The sequence below is a fragment of the Montipora foliosa genome, chromosome 6 (assembly GCF_036669935.1).
Source record: "Montipora foliosa isolate CH-2021 chromosome 6, ASM3666993v2, whole genome shotgun sequence".
In the NCBI taxonomy this organism is placed as follows: domain Eukaryota; kingdom Metazoa; phylum Cnidaria; class Anthozoa; order Scleractinia; family Acroporidae; genus Montipora; species Montipora foliosa.
The window spans coordinates 27,510,932-27,538,431 of NC_090874.1; the positions used below are offsets into that span (position 1 = coordinate 27,510,932).

At 37.2% G+C, this 27,500-nt stretch overlaps 2 protein-coding genes across 6 annotated transcripts in view; both read right to left on the bottom strand.

Moving 5' to 3' along the window:
* Positions 1–19,101, bottom strand: part of LOC138007075 (tudor domain-containing 6-like) — a 35,652-nt gene extending 16,551 nt beyond the window's left edge. For 2 of the 4 annotated variants that reach the window (XM_068853790.1, XM_068853788.1), the window contains exons 1-5: positions 19,023–19,083; positions 18,641–18,937; positions 9,303–9,428; positions 6,106–6,202; positions 1,380–1,465 (exon numbers count right to left, since the gene is read on the bottom strand). In XM_068853790.1, the coding sequence (XP_068709891.1) occupies positions 1,380–1,465; positions 6,106–6,202; positions 9,303–9,428; positions 18,641–18,930 (599 nt within the window). In that variant the 5' untranslated portion in view covers positions 18,931–18,937; positions 19,023–19,083. Of the gene's footprint in view, positions 1–1,379; positions 1,466–6,105; positions 6,203–9,302; positions 9,429–18,640; positions 18,938–19,022 lie in introns of all 4 variants that reach the window. The other 2 variants (XM_068853789.1, XM_068853787.1) reach the window with 2 other exon arrangements.
* Positions 19,102–23,517: 4,416 nt separating this feature from the next.
* LOC138007076 (uncharacterized) overlaps positions 23,518–27,500 on the bottom strand; it is a 43,067-nt gene continuing 39,084 nt past the window's right edge. For both annotated transcript variants that reach the window (XM_068853791.1, XM_068853792.1), the window contains 2 exons: positions 26,593–26,778; positions 23,518–25,499 (listed from right to left, as the gene is read on the bottom strand). In XM_068853791.1, coding sequence (XP_068709892.1) covers positions 25,371–25,499; positions 26,593–26,778 — 315 coding nt within the window. In that variant the 3' untranslated portion in view covers positions 23,518–25,370. The remainder of the gene's footprint in view (positions 25,500–26,592; positions 26,779–27,500) is intronic.

A 27,500-nucleotide genomic window follows, 5' to 3' on the forward strand; every position in this document is an offset into this window, starting at 1 on the left:
AAGTTGTTTAAGGGAATCAGTAAGGCAGCCAACAACCAAAACATTGGGATTTCTGTAGTGTTACTAAAAATTACTGACAGCAACCAACAACTTTCTACAGGACTTCTGACAGGGTGCAGGGGAAAAATTAAAACTGTGTGGATTTTGGAGGCAAATTGCGCAGGAACGAACTTAAATTGTACAGTGAATTGTGCGGGATTTCACAATGTTTCTGTATTAAATAAAACAGCTTGACCAATGCGCAGTCGAAAATTTTTCTTAATTAACTCAAAAAACCCTTGCTGACAAAAATACATGAAGGCTTCTTAAGGAATACACATGGTGTGAGCGTTTATTTGTTTGTGGTTATTTCACATATCAATAATTGTTTCATACACTGTAGCTTGCTATGTTTGTATCATTGTGAAATCCCTTCAGTAGGAATTGACATACAATACATGTAATGATTTACGTAACTTGTTATTAATTTTTCCTTGTAAAGGTTGAAGTTTAGAACCCAAAAAACAAGCCTAAAATTGAAGAATGTTTAGTGTTTTGAGCACTGCATACAATTAATGTACCTATCTGCCAATGACACCAACGAAGTAGAACTGAGCTAGTAGGACCACACAGAGCTAGAAAGAACGCCTGGTATATTTTTTTATCACGTTTCAACAAAGCTATACGACAAAAGCGAAAACAAAGGTGTTTTTGCAAAGGAAATGGCTTGAAAATCACTTGAAAAGGTTCTAAAAATCTTGGTTATAAACAGCAAAACATGAAGTTATAAAAACTCTCAGCTCATCGCTCAATATTGCGCAGCATTTTGCAGATTTCTAGGATGTGTGGGTTTGATCGAATTGTGCTGTCCTGCATCCACGCACCCTGTCAGAAGCACTGTTTCTACATGTAAGTATAATAATAAATAATTATTACATTATTGAATAGCACAGATTTTAGGGCAGCTGCTTTAATGCTGGCTACATGCTGATTGCATGTGAGATGGAATACATGTAGGTCTTTACATCAGTAGCTACACACAAGTGTTGCAGCATTCCAATACAGTTTTCTGTAGCTTTTGAATTAAATTTATGAAGCTATTTAGGCAAATCTTTTTTGCAAATACATTCCCTTTTACATGATGTATAATACTCCAAAGTTGGATTTTTTCCCCCAACATTAGAGCATTAGCTTTGAAAAGTCAATTCCACTTAAATTATTGTTTTTGTTAGATTTTTTTTCAATGTCCTGTATTCACATTAATACATAAAAAGCTAGTGGTACAAGGTTTTGAAATCGATAAAAAACATGCACACTGTGCAAACTAAATACACCAGACACATGCCACATGTCAGCAAAATTAATAGCAAAATAGAGTGAGTAATATAATTGCCACTTACCCAATGTTCGTATCTTTCATGTGCTGTGTGATCAATTTACAGGATACCAACTTTCCCACCTGACTGAAGAGGTTGTTTAAACCTTCCTGGAACAAAAATGTAATGCTTTTGGTTTTGAAATTAAAATCTAAATACACATGTATTATAAACCATTTAAATGAGTATGTCACCGACACAAAGTCTTCAAGGTGAGTTTATTTATATCACCATTTTTAGAATAAGAATACCTGTGTTAATTCTTTTAGTTAGAGCTTTCACTCTTGAGGATTGTTTTTGTATCATCTTGTGCATAGAAGCAATAAACACAACACTGAAATGAATATGTATCCCAAGAAAACCTCTGTGTGATTTTCTTTCTCTTTCTGTTACAGAAAGGTCAAGGCACAGTTGTTAAAAGCTTAGGTAACAAGTCACAATCAAACACATGAAATAATAACCCAAGTTCAATATCATTACCCCCGGTATTTTAAATCCTCATACTTTGTTAAGCAGAAATTACCTTTAAATGATAAAATTATTATATTACGATATATTAATTGTCAACGAGCTACCCGAGCGAAGACGCGAGGCTTGCGAAGCGCCCTGCTTAATGCCGCGCGAAGTAGTGCAGCAGGCCGAAAAATTATCGATTGTGCTGTGAAAAGTGTAATGTAAGGTTCCCTGGAGATTTAGTAGGGACCAATAAAAGCGCATGTTTTGATGTGTGATGTCATTAGCCAAACTTGCATGACGCGCACCACTGATGATCTTGTGTTCGGAGATGAGTTTAAACAAATTTTTTGCCATTTCCCTGACCATTGTGTTGTGTACATTTGCTTTGAGTGTTCTTTAATGTTTATTTTCGAACCATCATGTTCTATATTGAGTGAACGAGCTCAAAACTAAACCGGCATACGTGTTCTTATCGACCGCTGTTGTCAATTTCAGATTCGGCCAGCGAGTAGAGCAGTTTGTTTTTAGTTTTGTAACCACTGAGTCGTGAACAATTTAATTTAACTTTCAAAGAAGATATGTTGTCTGCAAAGTACACAAAACAATCAATTTGACTTGTAATTCATGGCTGTATCTTGCAAAATAAAAATTCTACAAGTGAAACAATTTTCATGTGTGAGAGAGTTTGATTCCCTGTTACATGTTCCACACTGAAAAGTCTGAAAACGCTTCAAAGCGATTTTTTTACATGGCACTGATTTTATTCAACTTAATTATTGTATATTCCTGTTAACATTACGGCCGTTCAAAAATTACACCAGTACTTTCCATATTATTGCAAAACACGTTGGCATCTACATTGTTGTTGGAGATACAAAGTGTGCAATTTCTATTATTGTATTATTGTTAACTAGATAAGTTGAGTTGCAGTACTTTCGAAAAAAAAAATTACAACTACTGTTGGGTGTTTTGGAACTCTGATACAAATCTGCAAAGTATGTATTATATTGACTGTTTCATTGCCACTTAGCAATAGATATGACAAGTATATTCCCTTCCTAATTGTTATTATTAGTTTTTGTTAACTTAATGTAGGACTCCTTAGATGTAACTCTTTGAAATAAATAATATTGCATATTTATGTAAAATTGTAAATATTATTTGTTATTATTTATTACTATTAATTTTATTTTTATTGTACTATTTATTTTGCCAGTTCACTTCTATAAAAATATATTTATATCCCCGCCCTTTCAACTGATTCCTGTGGTGTGGCCATCTCGAAAGCACTTGCTACTATGGCCACGACACACTTTTCCACTTTTTCTCACTCAGAGTAATAATTATTAATCTTTTTCATTTTCTTTTAATTGTTATGTCCATTCAGGGCACAAAGTTTATTTTGGCTTTGGGAGCACTTGTGCTACCAATTTTAGGCACACAGAAAAAAATGTTAGAAGCACAGCTTAAAATACCGAGAGTACACTACCCGTTCCAACAGAAAAGCAAAACTTACGTCATTATTACGCCATTTTCAGTTTTTTTGTATTTTATTTTGATCCTGTGTTTGTTCTTTTAACTAAGGTTGAGTTACTTCTTGTTTGAGACAGCAATAAAACTGTTGTGGTTTTTAAATCAACTTGACTTTCTCAATTTCAACTACAAATTATTATTACATTTTATCTTCACGTTAAAGTACATGTACATTCGAGATAACAAAAATGTTTTCATCATGTTTTTCCTTTTCAACATACACTTGTGACCAAAGAAAATTACTTGAAAACCTGAATAGATACACAACTTAATAATTGATAATAGACGTGTACTTTGATGATTCCATCAGGTCACCAAGATCAGAATTCATGCTTTTCCAAATGGCAGAAATAAATTCTGCGCATTTGATGTCGTTGTCATAGGTTGGACGGCTGTCAATTCCATTCGTTTTATAAAGCAAAAGCAGCGGCTGATACTTTGTGAACAAGAGTTCTTCTTTCACTATATTATAAGCAATGTTAAATTTGACTTCAATCTCTTGCTGAAGCTCTTTCCACTGATCTGTTTCCTGTCTGGCCAAAACTCCAGGAAGTACTTATTGCTGCTTTCGATTTACTGCTGCCAATAAAAAAATAGTCCTTGCAATAAACGTGGCTCTTACTCTGTAAATGCTGTATAAGCGTCTTGCGTTTAAAGTTCTTGCACCCATTGACTTTCCCTGCTAGAACAGGTCTCTTTTCTTTTTGCATTGAATGGGAAAAGACACCTCTGCCATGGTTCGAAACTCGCTTTGATCCAACCACCGTCCACAACCTTGGACGGCACTCTTCAAACCGCACGCCCCATGATACGTTTGCTGACTGTGACTTGAACCCGCTGTGTCTCGCGCATTCCTTTACAGTAATTCCACTGTTGTTTCACGAGCCTACACAACATGAAGCGTCACGTGAGGATATGGTCGCTAAGTAACCGCCGCACATGCTCAACACAGCGAGTGTCGACCCATGGTTGAGGTCTCTTTTCCTGTATTCATCAGCCCAGGGAATGCAAAAGAAAAGAGATGTCTGCTAGCAGGGAACCACTGACTAAGGATGAAGATGAATGCACAGAGAAAGGTTTACAGTATCTGCAACACATCAGTTCTTTAGACTATGTATCCCACTCTAGCGATTCAAATTCATTTAACTCCGCTCTTTGAAATTTGTGTATTTTTCTTTTCTTGTTCGATGACTTAACTGGGATATAATTCACATTTTTAACAATTTTCTTTCATTGAAGAAAAAGGCTCATATTGTTGACCCAATCTTGACCCTCTACTATCACAAACCTTTCACATGCGCAATAAGCATGTGCTTTATTCGCAGAGATGTATCCAGAGGGCGTCATTGCGTCCTGGGGCGCACTCATTTTCGTTTTGGACGCATAAAATATGGAACAAAGGGTCCAACTGGACGCAGAAAAAAAATCGAATGTTTATGCAAATTACGAACGCCAGGAAAGAACATGCAAACGGCGTATTTCACAAGGAAATTGAACATACCCATTTCTCATAACGGAGAAAGGATTGAGTTCCTTAAATTTCAAGGTAAGCCGCTATTTTTGGATTTTTGTAGTCAAATAATTTCATTTTGTTAACCATTATATCCAGCTTCCGAAGTTGAGTTTTGAATTCGCACATGTTGCGTGACATGATCTGAGCTGTTTTTTAGTTGAGACAATCGGCGACGATCTGCCACCAGTGATAATAAAACATTTCAGTCCAAGTTCAGTCTGTTGCATGCTTTCCAAGTGAACTTCAAGCATTAGTTCGCTTATCGTGACCGAAATGACAGAGAATTCAAAGGAAAAGTATGTTAAATTTTTGTTTTGTGCGACGCTGTTGATATTAATTCCGGGCTTGCACGTGTCATCGTCTCGGTTCTTGTTTTGCACGTAACTTGTCTGTTTTGTGAATTATGCAACTTTTCCTCGGAGTTCATGTTAAACATGAAACTTGCATGCATTCAATCGCTTGATAGTTAACATTGGCCATGGCGAAGTCCGGCCGCACGGGCCGACGATGAATTGTGTATCAATCGCTTACATTTGTTTACTTTTGTTCCTAAATTACACCTCAAGTGTAGTTAAAATAAATGATGCTCTTTTACGGAAAATTGAGATTCAGTTCTGTGGAGATCTAGATCATTTATCAACTGGAGCCAACAGTTCCTACAGCATACGGATTCCTCGAGACGTTTGCAATGTGAACGATGGAGCTTTGACAGCCCATACATTTTGATCGATGAATCATCAGGCACAACAGTTTCAAAGAAATTGATCATTTTAAGCACATATTTGTTGGGAGGGATAAGACTTTATTTTTGTGCAATTAGAAATCTGAAAGGGTACTGCAGCAGCAATTAAGAGGCAATAGGTCGCATATTAATTCTTGAACATTAATTAGCTGGACCCCCAAAATTTTGCAATGGACCCCCAAATTTTTCGAAAAGGGGTCCAGAGGACCCCCAAATTTGAAAACTTGGATACATCTCTGTATTCGTAGTCTTCATTTGCACGTGTCAGCAGAGTTTTAACAAAACAGAAGAGTATGGGATGGAATGAAACATCAACAGGAAAAATGGACCATCAGCGGTATTGGGGGAATTGTGATGCTTCATGTTGATTGAAGCTTCTGTTTCGTGACTTACCACGCGGAGTATGCAAGTATAGTCAGGTGAGAAAGCAGAGAGGCAATTCAGTTGCGCTGTATTTGAGCTTTTATTTTAAGGCGTGCGAGTGCAAGGTTCAAGAGCAACCATACCTGAGTCATTTGCTGAGGGATCCTGCCAACAAATAATTTGACCTCTCCTTCCTCACTTTTTGAGTTTGCAAACAGCTGTGATGACTGATTTGAATTTCTGTTCAAATAATGTAACAAATAATGGCAATTAAATATGATCTTACTTACATGTATAACAGGGCTTTTAATTAATTATCGTATTTATGTGATTTGTAAGCAATAAAGGTATTATCCGTAACAAATGCAGTGCAGTTCTGGCTTTACTGTTTACACCAATGTTCATGCGCAGTCCCTGGGGGTTTTGTATGCCAGTTTCAAATGAGTTTGGGAGACAGTGTGAATTGATTCAAATCAAAACTAGAAAAATGTATATGCTTCACACAACTCTGAGCTATTTCAAGTAACTTGTAATTTAACTTTTGATTCTTGGGAGTGAGACCTAATACAGTAGATTAATTTACTCTGTCAAATGTCAGATGATTTTACTCATCAATGGGGGCAAGACAGTGGGTAAAGCCTTTTCATTAACAATACTTGGAGAATCATATGTGACCATCCACGGGAAAACCAACAAAAAGGTGATGACACGGCACGCGTGCATGACACGGCACGCTGAGCGTGACATACAACATGGCATATGCACATATTTAATGAGTAGCACAATAGATGTCACGGTGGCTTTTGTTGTGCACACTGAGACAGTCCAAACCTTTTGTTTAGCGTGGCGTGTTGCGTGTCAGATGCGTTCCAAAACAGGCACCGTAAAATTGCAAAAGTAATGCAAACGAAATTCGTGGAAATTTGTCCTTTGTTCTCGAAAATTTTCCACGAAAAGTCATCGAATTTTCGAACGATTTTTCGTAGGGTCTGAAGCGAAAAATTCACGATCTTTCTCGAAAATTCGAGATAGCGAAATTCGAAGTAGCGAATTTTTGAGGTAACCAAACGAAAATTCGAGATAACAAAATTCGAAGCAGCGAATTTTTGTGACATGAATCGGCGGGCACCATCAACAACATTGCTGAACAAGCGTACGTACGCGTAAATAAACACGTTAGGGTTAGCGTAAATAAAGTTGAAAATAGATTCAATGATCCAACAGTTTAATCGGCTATTTCCAACAAAAAAGAAATGATTGCCTCACACAACAAGAACTGCGACATTGTGAAATGACGGCAGAAAAGAATCATCGCGGCAAATTCCAACTTGGCAAATTTTTCTCCAGAAAATACGTGGGAATGTTCGAGAAGAGCAAATAAAGAGTGAAATTTCGCTCAATTTTTAGTAGGGGTGTAACGATTTATGTTCCTTTCCATTCGATTCGATTTTGATTATTGCCTTTCGGTTTCGATTACTTCGATTCGATTCTGCAAAATATTAATGATTTTTAATTCTTGCAAGATGATACACAATGTAAACAACATGTACCCTAAACTCTCAATGTGAGGATACAATAGTAACAGGAACATTATTAATCTATTTCAAGGATGCAATAAAAAATAAAAAACATGCAATTTGTCAGTGTTCTTCTTTGAGTTCTTTCTAGAATCTACATGTAGATCTAGTGCACTCTCATATTTTTCTTTAAAAAAAGTAACTTGTCTACATGGTCACTATGCAAACATGACCTCTGAGCAGACACAATGTCCCCTGCAGAAGAGAAAACCCTCTCACTGGCCACTAATGTGGCAGGGACACAGAGATATTTTTTGGCGAACTTTGACAATGGTCGTTTGTCGCCATGTTTGAGAACGTGACAATGAGCACGCACATGGTTTGCCTTATTGGAAATTCTCAAGGGGTGGTAGAGGGTCAACATTTTTACCAAACAACATGGCGCAAGAACTGCAAATTAGCGTCTTTGATCGATTGTCAATGAAAAACGCACATCTTATTGAGATCTGGATTCTAAGTGTACAATATAATGACTCAATGAGGGCACTTTTGGAAAGGTATGCAAAAAATCGAACCAAAATCGAAACATGGAATCAAATAATCGTGAATCGAACCGAACGGTCATAATCGCGATTAATAGAGAATTCGATTAATCGTTACACCCCTAATTTTTAGAGGTCATTTATCGCACAGAGCGATTTTTCACACGAAAATTCGAAGTCAATTTTTGTTCCGAGGGAATTTTCGTTCGAAAATTCGTGGCGGGTCTAATTTGCAGGTCGCAGGTCGCAGGTCGCGGGCTGCAGGTCATTGTTTCACCAATACAGAAAGTATCCTAAACATTCATAAAAGCTAACCTTAGGCCTAAAAACTGTTGTTTAGGCCTAATTAGGCCTAAGGTTAGCTTTTAAGAATGTTTAGGATACTTTCTGTATTGGTGAAACAATGACCTGCAATCCGCGACCTGCAACCTGCGACCTGCAAATTAGACCCGCCGGAAAATTCGCATAGTTGGAAACAATAGGCCTTGAGAATTATCATGACTTTTCCTTGAAAATTCGATATTTTTTCGTCAAAAAGCCAGGAAAAGCCGCGAATTTCGGCGAAATACGTTTGCATTACTTTTGCACAATACTGTATTCTGCGGGATTTTTCAGCTATTTCCGCAGGTAGCGTGTTATACTTGTTTTTTAGCGAGCGTTTTGGCGCAGCTGTCGTGCAATTTCACTCACTCCGTGTCTTTTTACATGGTGCTCGATTTTACTTTTGCTTACACACTCTTTTGTTTGGTATAACACGCTCTACTGTTTACAACTTGTAGTATCAGACACAAGAAAAGTTTAATGAGGCGTGCATTACAACACGGCACTCCCGTGTTAAAGAAAATTTCTTTTGTCTAGCGTGCTAAAATAGCGTGCCCGTGTCATCACCTTTTTGTTGGTTTTCCCCTGGACGGTCACATATGAAAGTAGTCCATTTAAAATGTTCTTACAAGTCAAGCAGTCATGCAAAACCACTGCATACTGTGTGAAACAAAAATACTCCTTGTTCCACATCATACCCACAATGGCTTAACACCTTCGGTGTTACAACATTTACCAAAATTTTTGGGTCTTTGCAGTCAACTCTAAATAAAGAATTCCATATTAAGATAAGACAAAATCACCTGATTTCTAAACCAAAGTGACAGCTGTAGTACTAAAGTCATATGACTTTAAGTGGCAAATTGTGAACACATAAAAAAAACAGTGTCGTACAAGCACATGTGAAATACACTTGCACGGTATAACACTTCCAGGAGCCTCAAATTGTAAATACTCTACCCAGGGAAAGACTTGACAAAATCTATTACAGTTGGTTCTTTGTAGCTGTTGAAAGCTTTTGACTTGTAATCTTCTGCCATTGGATTCCACGTATCAAGGACTCCAAGTTCAGGGTTACCACTTTCTCTGAAAAAAATATTCAAAATCATAATTTTTTCATAGTTTTGGGTTCAAGTTGTGTTCTTTAATAACTTGAACTCTTGAACTGCATAATATGACATTTTTCTTGGAATGATTTCCGTACAGGTCCCTGCTTTATTATGCATGCAGAATAAATTAATTATGCATTTGTGCTATTGTTTTGAAGAACAATACCCAAGGGTATCAAATATACAGATGGCTAATTTGTTGTTACGAGATGAAATTTCTCTCTCTCTCCCTCTCCCTCTCTCTCTCCCTCTCTTTCCCTTTCTCTCTCTCTTCTTTGCCCACATCGCTCCTTTTCATCCCAGCTTTCCATTTTTTATTCCTTCCTCCCATCCTTCTATTCTGGATCCTGCTTGGCTTTTTTCTTACATTTTATATATGTCACTCACAGCTTGCCTTGAATTCCAATCCACTGTAAACCTCTAGATTACTTGTCCCTGTTCTAGACCACTAAGCTCATGTTTCAAGATGCTAATTAATAACGCTAACCATAACCCTAATTAATACTAAAGACACTGTTTAGGCTTTAGGTTAGTCCCTGTGAAAGTTTTAGGTTTATCCAGTATTGTTGTGATCTGTGACTTGCCAAAACCATCTCGCAGTTAACCATCACTTAAAACTTTGTCGCCCGAGGCAAACCAGCCCACACCAGGGCATTGAAAAGACTTGGTGGGGAGTGAAACAAAGCATGCCTTGTACAGGAACATCCAAATTTTTTTTGCATAAGAGCATTTTCCACGCAGTTGCTCAAAGATTTTAGTTAGCGCTTCCGCTAGTGCTCTGTAATACAGTGCAGCTCGGAGATAAGCGAACCAAAATATATGCAAAAAACGCGCATATGCAAAACATGTAAACGCGTCAAAAAAACCACGGATACGCGTCAACACATACGCAAAAAGGCTCATTAGTATTTATGAGCTCTCCCTTTGTCTTTCTTTTGTTGCCTTGTCTTTGTTTAGTCTCAGTCATTTCCGGTGTGATGAATGTGAAAATAATTTGCGTTTCACTGGTCGGTGCGTCACTAAAAGAGCAAAAAATCTCACCAGCGTGATGTGATTCGGGGCATAATTCGCTGATTCAAACGGTGAAATGCTCTCAGTTCAAAGAAAATATTAAAAAAAAACTTTCTATGATATGCCAATCGCATTTATTTGATTTCTCTGCAAGGAAAAATTGGACTTTTTTGCACGCGTCGGTAAAACGGGTTATCGTGAAATGACTGTAACACGTCACGGCAAACACTGACAAAAATCATGGCTTCAGTTTTTCGGGGCATAATTTGCTGATTTAATTTCGCTCGTCTTTCCAGACCTTTGTTGCAATTAAAGGGTATTAAACTTCAAAATAATGCCCTGTGGATGTTTTCATCGGCAGCATTTACGGATCGAAATTGATTAGTAATCAAAGCGACATACATGCAAAAATTAATGTAAATTTTCGACTTGTCGGCAGTCACGCAATTTATTCTTTTGTCTTCGTAAACAATAACAGGAAAAGCAAAATTACGGTTATGAATAACAAAGGCACAAACGCGTATACGATACGCAATTTTAGAAGCATAAAAAAAAAAAATGTGTATACGCATATTGCGTGGGTTTATTTTGCACCTGCGTTGTTTCGCTATCTCCAAGCGGCACTGTACGATCAAATCAAGGAAAGCCCCGACAAGATTTTTAAGTTTCTGGGTGACATACCGTATTTACCTGTGTATAAGTCGACCTTTTATGGCCTCGAAAGAAGCTCCAAAAAGCGCCCTCGACTTATACATGGGTCAAAGATTTCGAGCCAAGTTCCAGCTAAATAATTTATTCAAAATTCCCAGGTGGAAATCTTATTAAGATCTTGTAAGATCTTACAAGATCTTGTAAGAATCTTGTAAGATGGGCATTAAGATGAAAATCTTAATAAGATCTTGTTTAAGATCTTTGATCTTAATAAGATCTTAATACATTTGCTTAACAAATTTTGACAAACAAATTTAAGGTTGCTGATGTTTTCAATCTTGTAAGATCTTAAAAGAATCTTACCAGATCTTAACAAGATCTTAGGACTACCTTACATGATCTTACTGAAAAAGATCTTACAAGATCTTAATAAAAATCTTACAAGATCTTAGTAAAACTCTTACAAGATCTAGCAAATATCTTACATAAGATCTTAGTAAAAATCTTACAAGATCTTAGCAAAGATCCTACAAGATGTAGTAAGAATCTTACAAGATCTTAGTAAAAATCTTACAAGATGTTGCAAACATCTTACATAAGATCTTAGTAAAAATCTTACAAGATCTTAGCAAAGATCTTACAAGATCTAGTAAGAATCTTAAATAAGATCTTAAAAAAGATCTTAAAAAGATTTAAGTAAAGATCTTGGTGAAGATCTTATAAGACCTTAGTACACATCCTAGAAGATCTCATAACGTCTTGTCAAGAGCCCATTACCCGGAGCCTCCATCTTCCACATTAACCCTCTGAGTCAACCCTGTCCCGTATCTTTCTATTTTTAGAAGCACCTCGCAGGGGGGCTTTACTGGGTGTTTTCACAATAGCTGATCATAACAGTCCTATGGTCAGCCAAGGGGAGGGAACAGGGAAACAATTCAGGAAGAAAATGACTGGGAAGACTGGGGAGAGAGGGAGCCAAAAAGGCTTAGCTTGCATTGCAGGCCTTGCACACTGGTCATTCACTGACAGGCAAATTTCATCCTCCACAGGATACTGACAACTGAAACAGCTGACATGCTTTTTGAAATGAAATCCTACATGCTAGAGTTATTTTTCAAATAAGGCATCCTGATGAAGGGCACTTGTTTTCTTATGGAAGGCATGACTTAATAAGCTTAAGTACACTATGCACTGCTCGGGAATACAGGTTGTGTTTTTGCTTCAAACCTTGAAGTTTTTGGCTGAAATTGATGAGCCACCATACAGCAGTGAGCTGCATTCTTCCTGATCAAAACTAGTTGAAGAATTAGAGGTGCAGCTGGCAAATAATGAGAATATATTAATTAAAACTTGACACACTTTTTTACCTATACTATTGCTGTAAGATCTTTTCTTGAAGTTTGTGGAATGAGCAACAAGGCGAGAGAGAGTTTCAGCAACTTTGCAAGATACATTTGAAGACAATATGACAGAAGTACCGTATTTACACGTGTAGCCTCAAGAGAAGCTCCAAAAATCGCCTTAGACTTATACACGGGTCAAAGATTTTGAGCCAAGTTCCAGCTAAGTAATTTATTCAAAATTAACATAATAATAATTATTGTCTTGGGCATAACGAACGCAGTGGACAAAAGCCACGTAAAAGATTTCAAAATGAATGACAAAAGACTTCAAAACGAATGTAAGCAATTCCAGTTGAAATGAAAAAGGATTTGTCCAACTCTAAATGTTGAAGATACTCACAAGCACAAATATGAAATAGACACTGGAAATTTTCGTTTTCCAAAGGCAGAAAGCTCTAAAAGGCATTTCTGATTCTTCGAATAAAAACACGATCGTTCAACGGCTAATATTATAAGACACCAACAGTCTACTGAACGTTTTAAAATGGAATTTCATACAAGTGTTTTGTGAAAAGCTTTTTTAGTAAAAATTATTTCAGTTATCTCCATTTCTGATTGTGCAATAAACTGTTTTGACAAACCACTTTGGTTGTGTATACTAGTTTTTGTAGATCTTGGTCTTTTGACTGACTGTGTGATACTAAAATAATTTAATATTCTGGCAAAGTCTTTGTTTGAGAACAAAGATCACAACTTACAACAAACTTCCCTTGCATCAGGAGCCCGGCCAAAAACCAGGCTAGCCTGGCAAAGGGTGGCCTTCCCGGCCTTGTTACTTCCAAGGCCGAGCTTTCTCGGCAACCCTGGTCAAAAAAGCCTGGCCTTCCAGGCCTTAAGATTTAAGCCAGGCTTGACCAGGCTTTTTTGAATTTCCAGGCCAAAAATGTTTAAGTCTTCAAGATTACAGACATTGACTGCAATTTCATAGTGACCAGTGACCTTAACCAAACTCTGTGGGCTCAATTGAAGTGTCTTTGAAGTAACAATCTTTAATAAAATGGCCTTGATGATGTCTTGCAAAACACGATGATGTTTTGGTTTAATCTTTAATGTAGCGACGTAAACATTATATTATATCTCACACTTGAACATGAACATTATATTGACTGTTCCTAAATTTGACACCCGAGACTAAACATTTGCATGATTATTCTTAGATGTACAGTCTCTGATAAAAGAGCTACATGTATGTAAATGATTATTTTAAGTCCTTCTCATTCTATCATGCTAAAGTACATCTGTAGTACTTAAACTTTCATGTTTTAAAGCAAATTAAACTGTCACACTGTTCGGCCAAAAAGCCTGGCCTTCCCGGCCTTCCAAAATTTTTAAGCCAGGCTTTGCCGGGCTTTTCCGATTTCCAGGCCTAATTTTTGGGAATTAAACTAGCTAAAGGCAATGTGGACTAGGATTTTATGGGAACCTTTAAGAATTCCACTCAATGATTCAATTTGAGGGCCACTTGAGCGAGTTGAGATTCTTGAGAATTTTGTGCAATAGTACTGAATGTGCCAGTGAGACAATAATCAAAGTATTTTAAGTGCAATTTTAGGATTTGATTTTATCTGGTGCCTTGAAAAAATGAGCTTTAACTTCAACCTTCAATACATGTATAACAAGGTTTGGTCTTATTCAAAGCATGCCTGTGTGAATGCGATATTTTTCGAGTTAATTCACTACTCGTAATATATGTACTTTGCTTAAACAATGTCCTTTAAAGGTCCCAGACTTTGAACATAAAATCACTCTGTACACAGAGAAATGCAAAAGAAAGCTTTTATTCTGATGTATTGTATAGATTGTGACAAATATCATCAACGGATTACCTTGTTTGATGCTCTCATAATCGGCCTTATTCCAAAAGGAACATGATGCATTACTCTTGAAAATTACACACTCCAAGTCAGTACTTAATCCTTTCAATGAACTCCAGTATCTTTCAAATCTTGCCCATTTGTAATGAATCGGTGGAAAGATTCATCCTCCGCCATCTTGAATAACACGTGAGAGACCGGACTGGAAACTAGTGAGCCCTTTTCGTTTTGGTCAGCAGTCAGTGGTAACCAGTCCAGCTCAACGTCCAGCTCTTACAGATTTTGGGCGGTTTTATTCAAACGTCTATGTATCTACGATCACACTTTTTGCACAGTGACGATTTTTTGGTTAGGTTTACTCTTTAAATCCTGATCCAGGCAAGGAAATGCTTACAACAACACAAGTAAAAAGGTAAGCGTTAACTTTAAGCGAATAACGCTTGATTTGATGCCTTATTGTCTTGAAAATGAGGAACGGTTTACCTGTAATTAGAATTCACATCTTCGAGTCAATTTGTGAAGCAAGGATGGTCAATTTGGCTTAAATGCTATAGCCCTGTAAAAAAACTCGTAAACCTGTAATGAAGAATAATGAAGTTTTAGAGCAAATGGTGAAGCAAATGATTTGGAAAACAAGTGCTCATACCACAAGTTATATGTATACGATTGACAAATGATTCCTTCTCGTAGAAATGCTAAATGCTGTCACTTCAACTATTGTAATAAATGCAGAAAATGCCTGACAAAGCTATTATTGAGGTTTGTAAGTAAAGGGATCCAAATTTATGAGTTTACTATTACACAATTTAGTTGTAATAGAAATAATCAGTAATTTAGAGGAATTACTACATGCATCATTGAAGTATAATAATACTGTATATGCTGTATTTTTTTTAAGTTGCCATGAAAGAGCAGAAAGACACACGTCCTTAAAAAAATCTTTGATGGGACAGCAAGGAAAGGTCCTTCACAGCAGACAAAAATGCTTAGCAACCAATTCTGTCTCCTCCACCAGTTATGGTTTGATGTATTTAAGGATCTCTCTTTGCAGACTTGTTATAGTTCTGTGGATTAACTGAAATGTTTAAAAGCTTTTTTCATATTTAATTTTAAAACAAGAACCCAATCCAAAGATTTTGACATGAATTAAATGTTTAGGTACTGCTTTGAACTCTGTATTCTATTTTTTGCCTGTGAGCTATGGTAGTAACTGTTACTGTTAATAGCTTGACTGTAATGGATTTTTTGTAGTTTCCACCACATCTCTGATTTGCTGGAATATTATTTTACAGGAGCAGGATATATATATTATATATTTTTAGTTTTTGCAGTTGCTGAAATGTAATGATCTGTACATAAATTAATTAATACCCATTGAAGCTGAATGTGAAACTGTGCTACCTGTTTGTATGTTGATTAAAGGACCTTATTACTTCAGAAAACTGACCAGTGAATTGACTGATTGTAGTCCAACACTAGGAAGAATCACAGCTGTTCACTGAATATATGGGACAGGACGGGAATTGTGTGAAAAGTCATTGCATTCCCATACCAGATGCAGCATAAATGTACCTAGACAATAATGTGGAGATTGTATGCATGGAAGTTTACCATTTCATTGATTGCCATATCATTATTATGGGCCAGCATGATATGGGAATTGTAAGAGACGTTACCAAATCCCCATAGTATTCCCATACCATATACCAGTGTGCCTGGATAATGTGGGAACTGGATGGAGTGCTGCCACGTAGGTAGCATTCCCAAAGTGAGGGGTCAGAGATCATGTGGTATTGGTATGGGGCTGAGCCATATCATTCCTATACTAGATCATATGGGGTATCTATGGAGTACTACAATGTATCAAATACGTAGCAATCCCATAGTTTAAGACAATAGAGTTATAACTAAATGAAGACAGACTGCCAATTATGGGTTTGAAACTGATTTTTTTTTTTTAAGAAAAAGTTCAACAAATGTATTGTCAGTGCAATAGTGGTTTCATTTTCAGGTTCAGTACTGTAGTTTCAACAAGTCTGGAAAGTAATATTGTTACACATTTGACAGACGTACAGCAATCTTTGTTCACCCATGTATTAACTTGACTTTTCATGGCAACTTAGTGCTTTAGCTCGATGACAATTTTGGTTATGAATTAATTTTGAGACTTAACAATAGTCATATGGTTATTTCTTTTCTGTTGGAATTGTTAAGCTTTTCAATAAAGTACACAAAAGAATAATATAGGTCAGCATCACTTTGTAAGGTAGCATTAAAGGGGAAAATAATTATTTTGAGTAAAGACTAGCAATTACCTCAAGGGAAATGAAAATGGTTACTTTTTGTGAACAGGGGTTCAAGTTATTGGAATTGACTGTAATTTGCAATAATGACACCAGGAAAGCAGCAGTGTTTGATTTGTAAAAATATTGCTAGATTTTTTACGAATTTACTAATAAGAAGCCAGTGCAAGATTTGGATCTTTTTGTAAAAATTTACATATACAATATTTGGTTCTTTCTGCAGTTTAGTACTGGAGTGCAGATTATGTTAAACAAAATAAAACAAAACAACTCCAAAAATACAATGCTTTGTTGTACCCGAATAAAACCCCTATATTTGTAAGTTTATCATTGGTGATCTTGTAAGATTCTGGAACAAGATCTTGGAAGATGTTAGCCAAGATACTTCTTATAAGATCTTAGTCAAGATCTTAGATAAGATCTTGTAAGAATCTTGTAAGAATCTTATAAGATCTTATAAGAATCTTGGAAGAATTGTGTAAGATCTTAGTCAAGATCTTAGATAAGATCTTACAAGAATCTTGTAAGAGTCTTATAAGATCTTAGACAAGGATCTTGTAAGAATCTTGTACAATCTTAGACAAGATCTTGTGAGAATCTTGTAAGATTCTACCCAAGATCTTATCTAAGATCTTGAAAGAATCTTGTTAAGAATCTTACAAGATCTTGTAAGAATCTTGCAAGATCTTGTAAGATCTTAACAAGAATCTTACAAGATCTTGTAAAAATCTTAATTAAGAATCTTGGTAAGATCTTAATAAGAAGCTTATTAAGAATCTTGGTAAGATCTTAATAAGATTTCCACCTGGGTTAACATCATAATGTGGTCTTTGGGCATAACGATTACGCAGTGGACGAAAGACTTCAAAATGAATGTAATTAAGTGATTCCAGTTGAAATGAAAAAGGATTTGTTTTACTTTAAATGTTGAAGATACTCACAAGCACAAATATGAAATAGACACCAGAAATTTTCGTTTTCCAAAGGCGGAAAGCTCTAAAAAACATTCTTGTCTCTTCAAATAAAACGCGATCCTTCAACGGCTTAGTAACCTGGCGCAATACCTTGTGTTTGCGTGCAAGCATGATCGTCACTCTTGTTGCCTGAAAATGCTGGTTGGTAATGATTGTTTTTTATTCTTTATACAAACCTGGATGATTTAAATGCTTTTGCAAACTTTGTATTGTTTGGTTTATGAGTTTTGTTTTGTTTGCCATGTGAGAAATTTAAGTCAAGCACCTGAATTAAACCTTGCACATTTCGCATCATTTTCAAAGATTGACTCCTGCTTCTGTGATGTTGTGCCTATCCTCTAAAGCCCTTTATCCTTGAACAACGAAACAGGTTAGTTTGAGGTTTACATGTTCGATTTTCTGAGAACTTTTTCGAAATTCAAGGACAAAATGCCTGCACATACAACAACCGCTGAATAAAAATCAACTCTTCACCTTTAGCAAAACCAGGCGATCAACAGAAGAAATTATTTTGTGGACCTCCAATTTCGGAAAACAAACGAAGAGAGCACAAAAAGTGACAATGACCATGACATGTGGATGACAAAGTATGACAATGACATGGGAATGACGTAGAATGAACATGTGGCTACTTAAAGATGCATTTACAATTTTCTTTTACACTTTCCACACCCTTACAGAAACTAACCAATAATAAGAAACGTTACAATTTGTGGATAAGAGGAAAAACAAACGGTCCCCTTTTTATAACGTGGTCTGCCCTACTAGGAGCATGCATCCCACGTAAAAATGCTATGAAAGATGTATGAGAAGTAAAAAGTATCAGAGAGAGTGGTCATGTCCGGCTCTTGGTGGGGCATTTGGGAGAAGTAATTCAAATACCTACTAAGAAATGGGGGCACGTTTCGAATTGTTGGGGGCAAGATTTTCATCGGCCAACTAGTCAAAAGTGACGCTCATATCACTGTAGGATTGTTCTAAAAAAGTTCACAGCGCTTACGATCCCTGTTACAAAATTTCAAATTCGTACTACCTGACCGCGCAGACGTCAGCATGCTCGCTTTGCCCACTTGATCGAACACGTGGAGACGATTCCTGGTGAACAAGTTCCATCGCTTTTAACAGCTTGGATGAGATTTTGTCTCTTGGGTTAGCTTGACTGGATTTGGAGTTCGTAGCTAAAAACACAACTTCGTCCTGAGCTTGCGGGTTTAAATGAGCTTCTGCACTGCTCCAGAGAGGTTTACATGTAAGTTCCCTGCCTTTTGCCGGATTGCATTCCGCGGGAATATCAAAGTAGTCATCAACTTCAGACGATGACATCAATTTGCTGCATTACCCACAAAAGAAAAGATAATTCGTGCGATGAGTGTGAAGATTTTAAAAGGACGAAACATGCAAGGAAGAGACTTTACCTTCGACCCGCCGCAAGCTCACGGCCATGATGAACGCCGAAGATCAATCAAAACTTTATCGACTAGTATCAGGTTTCTTTCATTCAGCCCCAGACTCTTTGTAACTTAACAAACATTTGATTGGCTATATATGCGAGATGCGAAAACTGCGAAAAACATCGCGAAAAACTCCAATGAGAGCTGCACGGGTCCGCAAATGATCATGGAACGCAAATGATCCCCATTTTGGACCGCAAATGATCCCGCAAAAAAAATAAGGAACGGCATGGAGGATGGAATGGTCTGGATAGAGAATTAATGTGAAGAGCGCTTATTTTTATTAAAATCACTTTAAATCATGGCTCACAACAGGTTTCTGCCTCATTATAGTTTTTCAGAAAGACTGAATTTTGATTCTTACCACGCTGTTATAAATTTGCCACATTTAATTATCGGATACAATGATCAAAACTACCTTGGACGCAATCTTAAACTGATTGTGACCAGGGGCCCGTTTCTCGAACAACTCTGGCAACCGTTACGCAGGGTTCGAGAAACGGGCCCCTAGTCACAATCAGTTTAGAATTGCGTCCAAGTTAGGGCGCTTTTCTTTTGCCAGGCCTGGCCGATCAGACCCGTCAGTTTGCAAAGAAAATGCAACAAATTGAAGGAACACTTGCAAGATAATCCCTCACATTCTTCCGGAGGAGTATATATCGTCCTCAAAACATGTTACTTTGAAGGCGTTGTAGAGTTAAATGCCTGGTCTGGCCCATCCTCGGAGACCCAGGGGCAGATCGCGGAGGCAAGAGGAAGTCTAAAAGGGGCAAAAGAAAATGGCGACGAAGAAGAGCGGGCTCTTCTCGCCCTGCAACGCTTTTCTTCGTCGCCATTTTCTTTTGCCCGTTTAGACTTCCCCTTGGCTCCGCGAATCCGCCCCTTGGTCTCCGAGAATGGATATGCCCCAGCTGTTACATGTAAACAAACCTTTTCTTCTGTTAAACTACCATCTACATGAAAAGCCATGTAGAACTACATGTTTTAAGTCACTGGGTCTAAGCAAATTTGTCAAGCTCCAGTATGACTTCGTCCAACACAAAAGCGGCATCTTCATGTACTAGTTCTCTGTAGATGTGATCTTTGGAGCAGGTCTGAGGTTTTAGTACTACCACAATCATACTCTCTTATGTACAAAGTTGTTATATATGTACAAAGTTTGAGGTTCTGTAACCTCGTACAAAATTATTTCAACAGACCTTTGTACTCATCGAAACTTTGAATTGGTCACAAATAGTTCTAGCCCACGACAAAACATCATTGTTATTCCTGGGTGAATAAAATCTCCCGTACCTTCGATCGTCGTCACAACCCCGTACAGCACAATGATCGCCAATGGGCATATTTCCAATATTATTTGGATTGCTGAGTTAAGAAATAGGCCAAAAGCCAGCCCATACACACGTAAATACAACTGAAAAGGCTTTATTGAGTTATTTCCTCCAGATTTATTCGTAAATTTTGTAATACTTTGAGGCCGTTTCACAATAAATTTTACGCAAGCAAGGAAGTTAATCAACAAATCTTGTCTCATGTTTCACGGTTATTCAAACAAAAACTTACACTTGCCACGTGACAACATTGCCCAAATCGATTTCTGATAAAACTGTGTCGAAAAAAGCGTTGATCTCTCTCCAAAATCGTTTTTTGGACGTCGAATAACATTCCGCCATACATTTTCTCACAAGAACTTGCAATGTTTGCCCCCTGGCGATCCCAGAACCCTTTGCGTATAAGGCATGGATCCAATTACTGGCAACTCATTCATTATTTCTGGAACCTGCAGGAAGACCCTGACTCGTCCCCAGTCGTCTTCGTATAACAAACGGCAGCGACACGGCGAAGTGGAAGAGAGGATGATGGGAAGGGCGAAGGGAAGAAGACGACTGGGAAATCCTGTTTTCAAAATGGCGGATCAATTAATGGCGGAAATTGCAAACTTGGAAAGCAGGCCCTTCCATCAGGCCTATTTAGTGAAGAAACTATCCTGTCCTCATGTTCATTGTACAGCTCAGCTTGGTGGAGCATTTTTTGAGGAAACAGGGCTTGTGCAGCATTATCGGGCGAAACACGCAGCGGATCGCTTTAGATATTACGATGAAAAAATCGAGCGGCAAGCGTGGCGATTATTTAGAGTCAAGGACGGCGAGGAAACTATGCAACACGTAGAATGGCTGTCCAGTTGTCGCCGGGGAGACATCTTCTGTGAAATCGTCACCATGGTCCTACCCATTTCACCTTGCGCTCCCTTTCTCGGTACCCATCTCTCCCTACGCCCTGTATGAAGACGACTGGGGAAGAGTCAGCAGAGAAAGACCCCAAAACAAGCTTCACGCTTTTATGTTGAATACATTATACCTGAATTTTTAATCATATAATATATTAATAAATGATAAATAAAAATTAATCACATCAATACCTCTATCAGCAAAGAAAATTTATGAGAAATAAAACAGTTGTATTCATGTTATTGGGTCTTATATTTCAAGCGTTCTTTTTGACTGTAAATGTAAGCTCAACAGGATTAGTTGCCACTGGCACAATACAAGGGTACCCAACAATTAAGCCAAAAGCCTTTGAAAGATATTGCTAGGCTGTTTTTAATGTCTATAGACTGTCTATAGAGACGTTTTTATCACCGTTTTTATTTGTTCAGATATTTTAGCTGAAAACTGAAGTGTCCGAGTACCGTAGGGAATATCTTCATTTCAGAAATTGCTAGCTGAAGGTTACCTTCTAAGAACTTTCCAACCGAACCATTTGCTCATCCGAAACTGCTAGGTAACCTTTTTAAGTGCCAAAAATTTGGAAAAATACGCCTTCCAAAAACGTAAGAGACTACTTTTCCCTGGTGTGAATCTTTTGGGTGATGTTTAGTACAGAAATCTGTACCCGAAATTCTTAAAACAGTTTGACTATCCCGAACACATATTATCGTTGGGTGCCCCTGACACTACAATTGTAGCTGGTGGTCTGACATTAAACCCTATTATTTTAGGAACTATTTCAGGAGATGTTTTATTGCTTAAGACACTTAGCAAAATGAAAGATTATAAGAAGAAATTTGAAACGAGCAAATAAGCTTACAAAACATATGAAAAAGCGTTAGTCGATTTCAGAGCTTCTCTAAGAAGTGGAGAATTCTATCACAATCACTTCATTTTTGAAATGAAAGTTACAGATGAAAACATTATCGATCTATGTCCTCTTTCTTATAAATTCGAAGAGCTGTATGACAAAAAATTCAAGTTACTGACAAACTTTTTTTTGATCACTCACTCATAAGGAAACCCCCTATAACTTCCTGTTTTTTGAGAACTTCATGCATGAGGTCACTTGTTGATAATTTTGTGAATATCATCCTTTAGGAATTCGTCAACTTGCTTCCACCACATCTTACAGAATCTTAATGTTTTATTTCATTTCCAAAGTGTAATAAATTCTTATTCCATTCTCAAAATGAATTTATACTTATCACACGTTTACGAACTTTGTTAACCTGTGGTAATACGGAAAGCGAATATTCTCAGGATTTTCCCTCTAATCTGATAAATCATTTTTCTTTTTTTTGTTCTATGTCATTGATAACGTTTAAAATATGATTTTTTTCTTATGTATACTGATTTTCGTCTAAATTTATATTTATTTTCATAAAAATCTATATACTCTAGTGATGTTTCATATCGATCAACTTGACCACAGTTTTTTGACATACATTTGATTATCATTAATTGATTTTAATTATCACAACAATACGCATATTTTTCTACAATTTCATCTTTATCATCTACTATTTTTCATAGCAAAAATCGCAAATTACCTCACCCATATCTTTCAATTCAAGATGAATAACATTGTTACAATACATTTTTATATATTATTAGTAAACATAATTTTGAATACATCATACCACAGCTGTGGCGGTCCAGAAGAAGTGCCACAAACACAACAAATTGTCAACCAAAACCAAAACCAAAAAAACAAATCAAATTTTCAACTTACTGGTTAATTTATGGGAACAATTTTAATTGGTTAAATAAATCACGTGACTATTTTATGACTAATTTCCCCCAGGAAAATCCCTTTACATCATTAACTTTTCTGAGAATGCTATGCTATGGTGATTCGTTCCAATCATAAAAAACATAGTTTTCCAAAAAATTATTTCCGCATAGTTTTCTAAAAATCAAGCGCAAAAAAAATCGAGGTCAAAAAATCCAAACCATATAGTTTTCCAAAAATCGAGATAAAAAACTTGAGCACTAAAATTTAAAACATATAGTGTCCCAAAAGTCACGTGACTAAAATTAGACATCAATAATTAGAGACAAACAATTAGAGATAAAAACGAGCACAAAATAATGAAAGATAAACCTTAAAATATTTTCAATATAAAACACAATTATATGAAACCATCACATACAACCCAAGGTATTAAATAACTTCTACAAAAAGTCAATATAGGCAAGTTTATTTTATTTCAGCTTTGCTGACATAAAGTATCCAGCACATTAATTTGTAAAAGTTATTTGCGCTTTGTGCCAACATATCACTAAACCACGTCATATCATATGGTCAGTAGTGTAGGACTTGGTAGTATAGACTACTATCTGTTCCTTGTGCTTATGTTTGTGTTGAACCTGTAATCCAACCTTTACTGTCCATTGAAAAAGCAAATTATAGCAATGAGATTAATTAATTTAACCTAATCAAAATTCTGGAATGCACTCCCTGTGATTCACTTGAAAAACCCGAGTCTATGACCACCTATTCATCTCTGAATATACAAGATGAGCTACCTTGATTTCTTTTTGTCGTGCTGATTGCCTAGGTGTGAATCAGTAAGCCTGACAGCCTGGTGAAATGTCTGAACCATTCTTTCAGTTATTCGATTTCGTTAATCAAACCACTTAAAATATAAGGAAGGGTTATACAAACGTTGGCCATGTAGCACTTTATATTTCAACAGACTTAACTGATTAGAGTGTAATGAGAAGTGCTAGTTTGGTACCCCATATGAACCATGTGAGCGTTATCCCTACTAATGGAAATGGACACACACATGGACAGAGAAAAACTCAGACCAGGGTGGGGATTGAACCCACGACCTTCGGGTTCGATCACTGCTGCTCTACCGACTGGGCTACAAGCTCAGACTGGAGCAGGCCGTGGGAACTGAAGATCTTAAAGTCACGGCTATGAACATGTTCAAGTACAAGGAAGGGTTACGTTTTTGCAAACGTTGGCCGTGTAGCACTTCATATTTCAACACACGTAACTGATTAGAGTGTAATGAGAAGTGCTAGTTTTGTACCTCATATGAACCATATGAGCATTAGCCCTACTAACGGAAATGCGCCCACACAAGGACGGAGAAAAACTCTGACCAGGGTGGGAATTAAACCCACGACCTTCGGGTTACATCACAGCTGCTCTACCGGCTGAGCTACAAGGTCAGACAGGAGCAGGCCGTGGGAACTGAACATCTTTTATATCAGAGTTTTTGTCTGTCCTTGTGTGGGCCCATTTCCATTAGTAGGGCTAACGCTCACATGGTTCATATGGGGTACGAAACTAGCATTTCTCATTACACTCTAATCAGTTACGTCACTTAAAATATAATTTGCTGACATCAATGAAATTAAGTACGTTACGTTAGTTAGCGTAAGGTTTCCCATCAAGACTCTGAGCCAAGTTGTCCAAAAACCGATTAAAATGTTACTTTATGCTGAAGGAAAAGAAAAGCGGAAGTCAAAATTGAAGCTAAAACCCTGTTTGAACTTTGTTAATCAGTAACTATAAACTAAAAATTAAAGTTTCTAGTAATCTAGGATTAGCTTAATCGAGCCTTGAACAACTGGGACCTGAGTTTACAGTTGGCTGAGATTTTAACAAGTTGACTTAAAAAAAGGTTTATCAACTGAGTTGATATGGCAAATTGACCACCATAGAGAAACTTTCTCTAAACTTGATCTCCCGATATGGTCAGGTATTACTAGTCACATAAGCATAAATAAAGGAGTGGACGAAAGCTCGTACGGTGACCAAAATCAAGTTTTCTCACACAGATGGGTTACCATATTTTTTCACCAGGCGCACGGAGCTCCGCTAGACAGACACCAAATTTCATAAAGAAATACTTAAACTTGATTTGAAAAAGAGGCTATAATTGTCTGTCATTTTCTTTTCGTACTACCGCTGTGAACACTGACGTAGTTGCTTAATCATTTCAAAATCAAGTAAAATGCTTGTACAGCATCTTAAGCAAGCAAGGGCATGTGGCTCATCCTCTCATCCAGTCTGCGTCCTGTATCACAAAGGTCCCGACAACAGCAGGTCAGCTCTGCAAAACTCTCCTGTGTCCAGATTTTTGGCCATCAGCTGATCTGGATCAACATTTGGTGTGCGATGCTCAACGAATATTCTCTTGAGACAGCAGTCCTATGAAATGTAGGAAATATTACTGAATTTCCTAACAAGAAATAACTGCAACTAAATTGTGTCCGCAACACACCATCTGCGAGCACCGTTTATTTGCAATAAGCTTTTAATGTGAACAGAATCACTCAACAGAGGATTATAATTCCCGGTAAAGGTTGCCACACTGTTGAGTAACATACGTTGACCGATAGTGATGATAGATGCAAGGACAGACGTTTCGACAAGTGTTTCAACAACGGTTGACCCGAGCTCCAACATTAATCAAGCGAGATTGAAATTTTGCCTCAATGCCGCCATCCAACATAAAATGCTATTACCCATTATCCATTTTGCAATGACTGATGTCGGGAACATCAATCCTAAGCCGATTCGACGTCGTACTTCATTACCATGCACTGCCACTGCCACTACTTATATGGAATCTACACGACGAAGTTTCAATGATAACCAAGAGCAGAGATTCGACGGTCGGAGGAGCAGCTTGTGAGAATGAAACTCTTAAAAGGTTTTAGCTTTTGACTTCCGCAAAGAAGCGCGAACTTTCTCCTTCTCATAACCACTTGTCAAATTCTATCCTTCAAGTCACCTCGACATGGAGATGCCATGTGTTTTGTTCAATGTCTGATTCATCCGATAGAAACGATTTGTTTGAAATTTTTGGCAAAAATAACACCCAATATTGAGACTGTCCATGGAGTAACTGCCGAATACCCTGCCACCTGTGTTAGCAATCAGTGGCCATTTTTGAAGAAAGAGTCAATAAAATAGAGGTTGTTCTTTTGGAAAGAAATGGGGTGTTCACCCGGTATTCATCAGTTATTGGCAATCTTATTTTCCCTTATGGGCTTAAGTGAAGAATTTGTAGCCTGCAAGTATAGTAAAAGTAAAGGAAAGTAGACTATTAGCCCTTAATCAAAATGAAGAGCGCAGGCTTGAAACATCGGTCTTTCAATCTCCTTAATACTACATCCTTGTGCAACTCGAGAAGGAATGATTAGAATACTCCAGAATCGTTGCCCAAGATAAAAATAATTATCTTGGAGCAGTCTCTTCCTAATGTCTCATAAACATGCTAAGAACAGAATGCAAATACCTTGAGATAATTAATAGCTGCCTGAGTAATCATGGAACAACCTGACGCATACAATTCTTTTAAAGTTGAAGAACAGCAGTTAGCAAGGGCGAATACAGAGCGATCAGTCAGCCTAGATACGCCAGATATCACAATCTCCTCCAGTGGGCACATGCGTGCTAATTCACATATTCCCACATCTGAAACCTATTAAAAATGAAAACCATTAAAGACTGCATCAAGTATTTAACAACTAGGTAGTGCCAACAAGCTAGCTGACTTTGTTCTTACTATACACTGCTGATGTCTTCTTTAACTAAAAGAATTGGGTCTTGGAGCTCTAAACCATTCGTCAATAACTTTAAAGTGCTACAATGACGAAATTTGCATCTTTCCTATCTAAGCCATTTTAAGACAAACAGGTAGTCTGCGCAAGAAGAAGAATGCTGTTTACTATTTTCAATTATCTCTTTTTGTTCAAGAGATATTCAAGTGTTTAAAATATGCAAATAAGTCTAGTGATGACGTCATAAACTCAACAAAATTTTGATTAGCTATGATAAAAAAATATATCTCAGCCAATAGACCTAATCGGCTAACTCAATGTTATACCCAATTCAAATCTCCTGGGACTAAGATTCTTTGTGTATTGTATTTGCATGATAATGTAGCATTCATATTTAAGTAATGATCCGTGTAAGGTGGATAGCAATTTCCTTTGTTATGCGGCAACGGGGCTTTCCCCACATAGGAATGTTATCATTTTTACACAGAGAATGCATAAACCTACAGGAAAGCCGTTAACGCAATAAAATTCATTTACAGCCCACTTTGAAAGGGTGTTTTTTTTGTGTTAAAACATTTTGACCAATCACAAGAGTTGAAAACAAAAGCCAAGAAACGCTTACAATTTTACATGTTCCCCACAT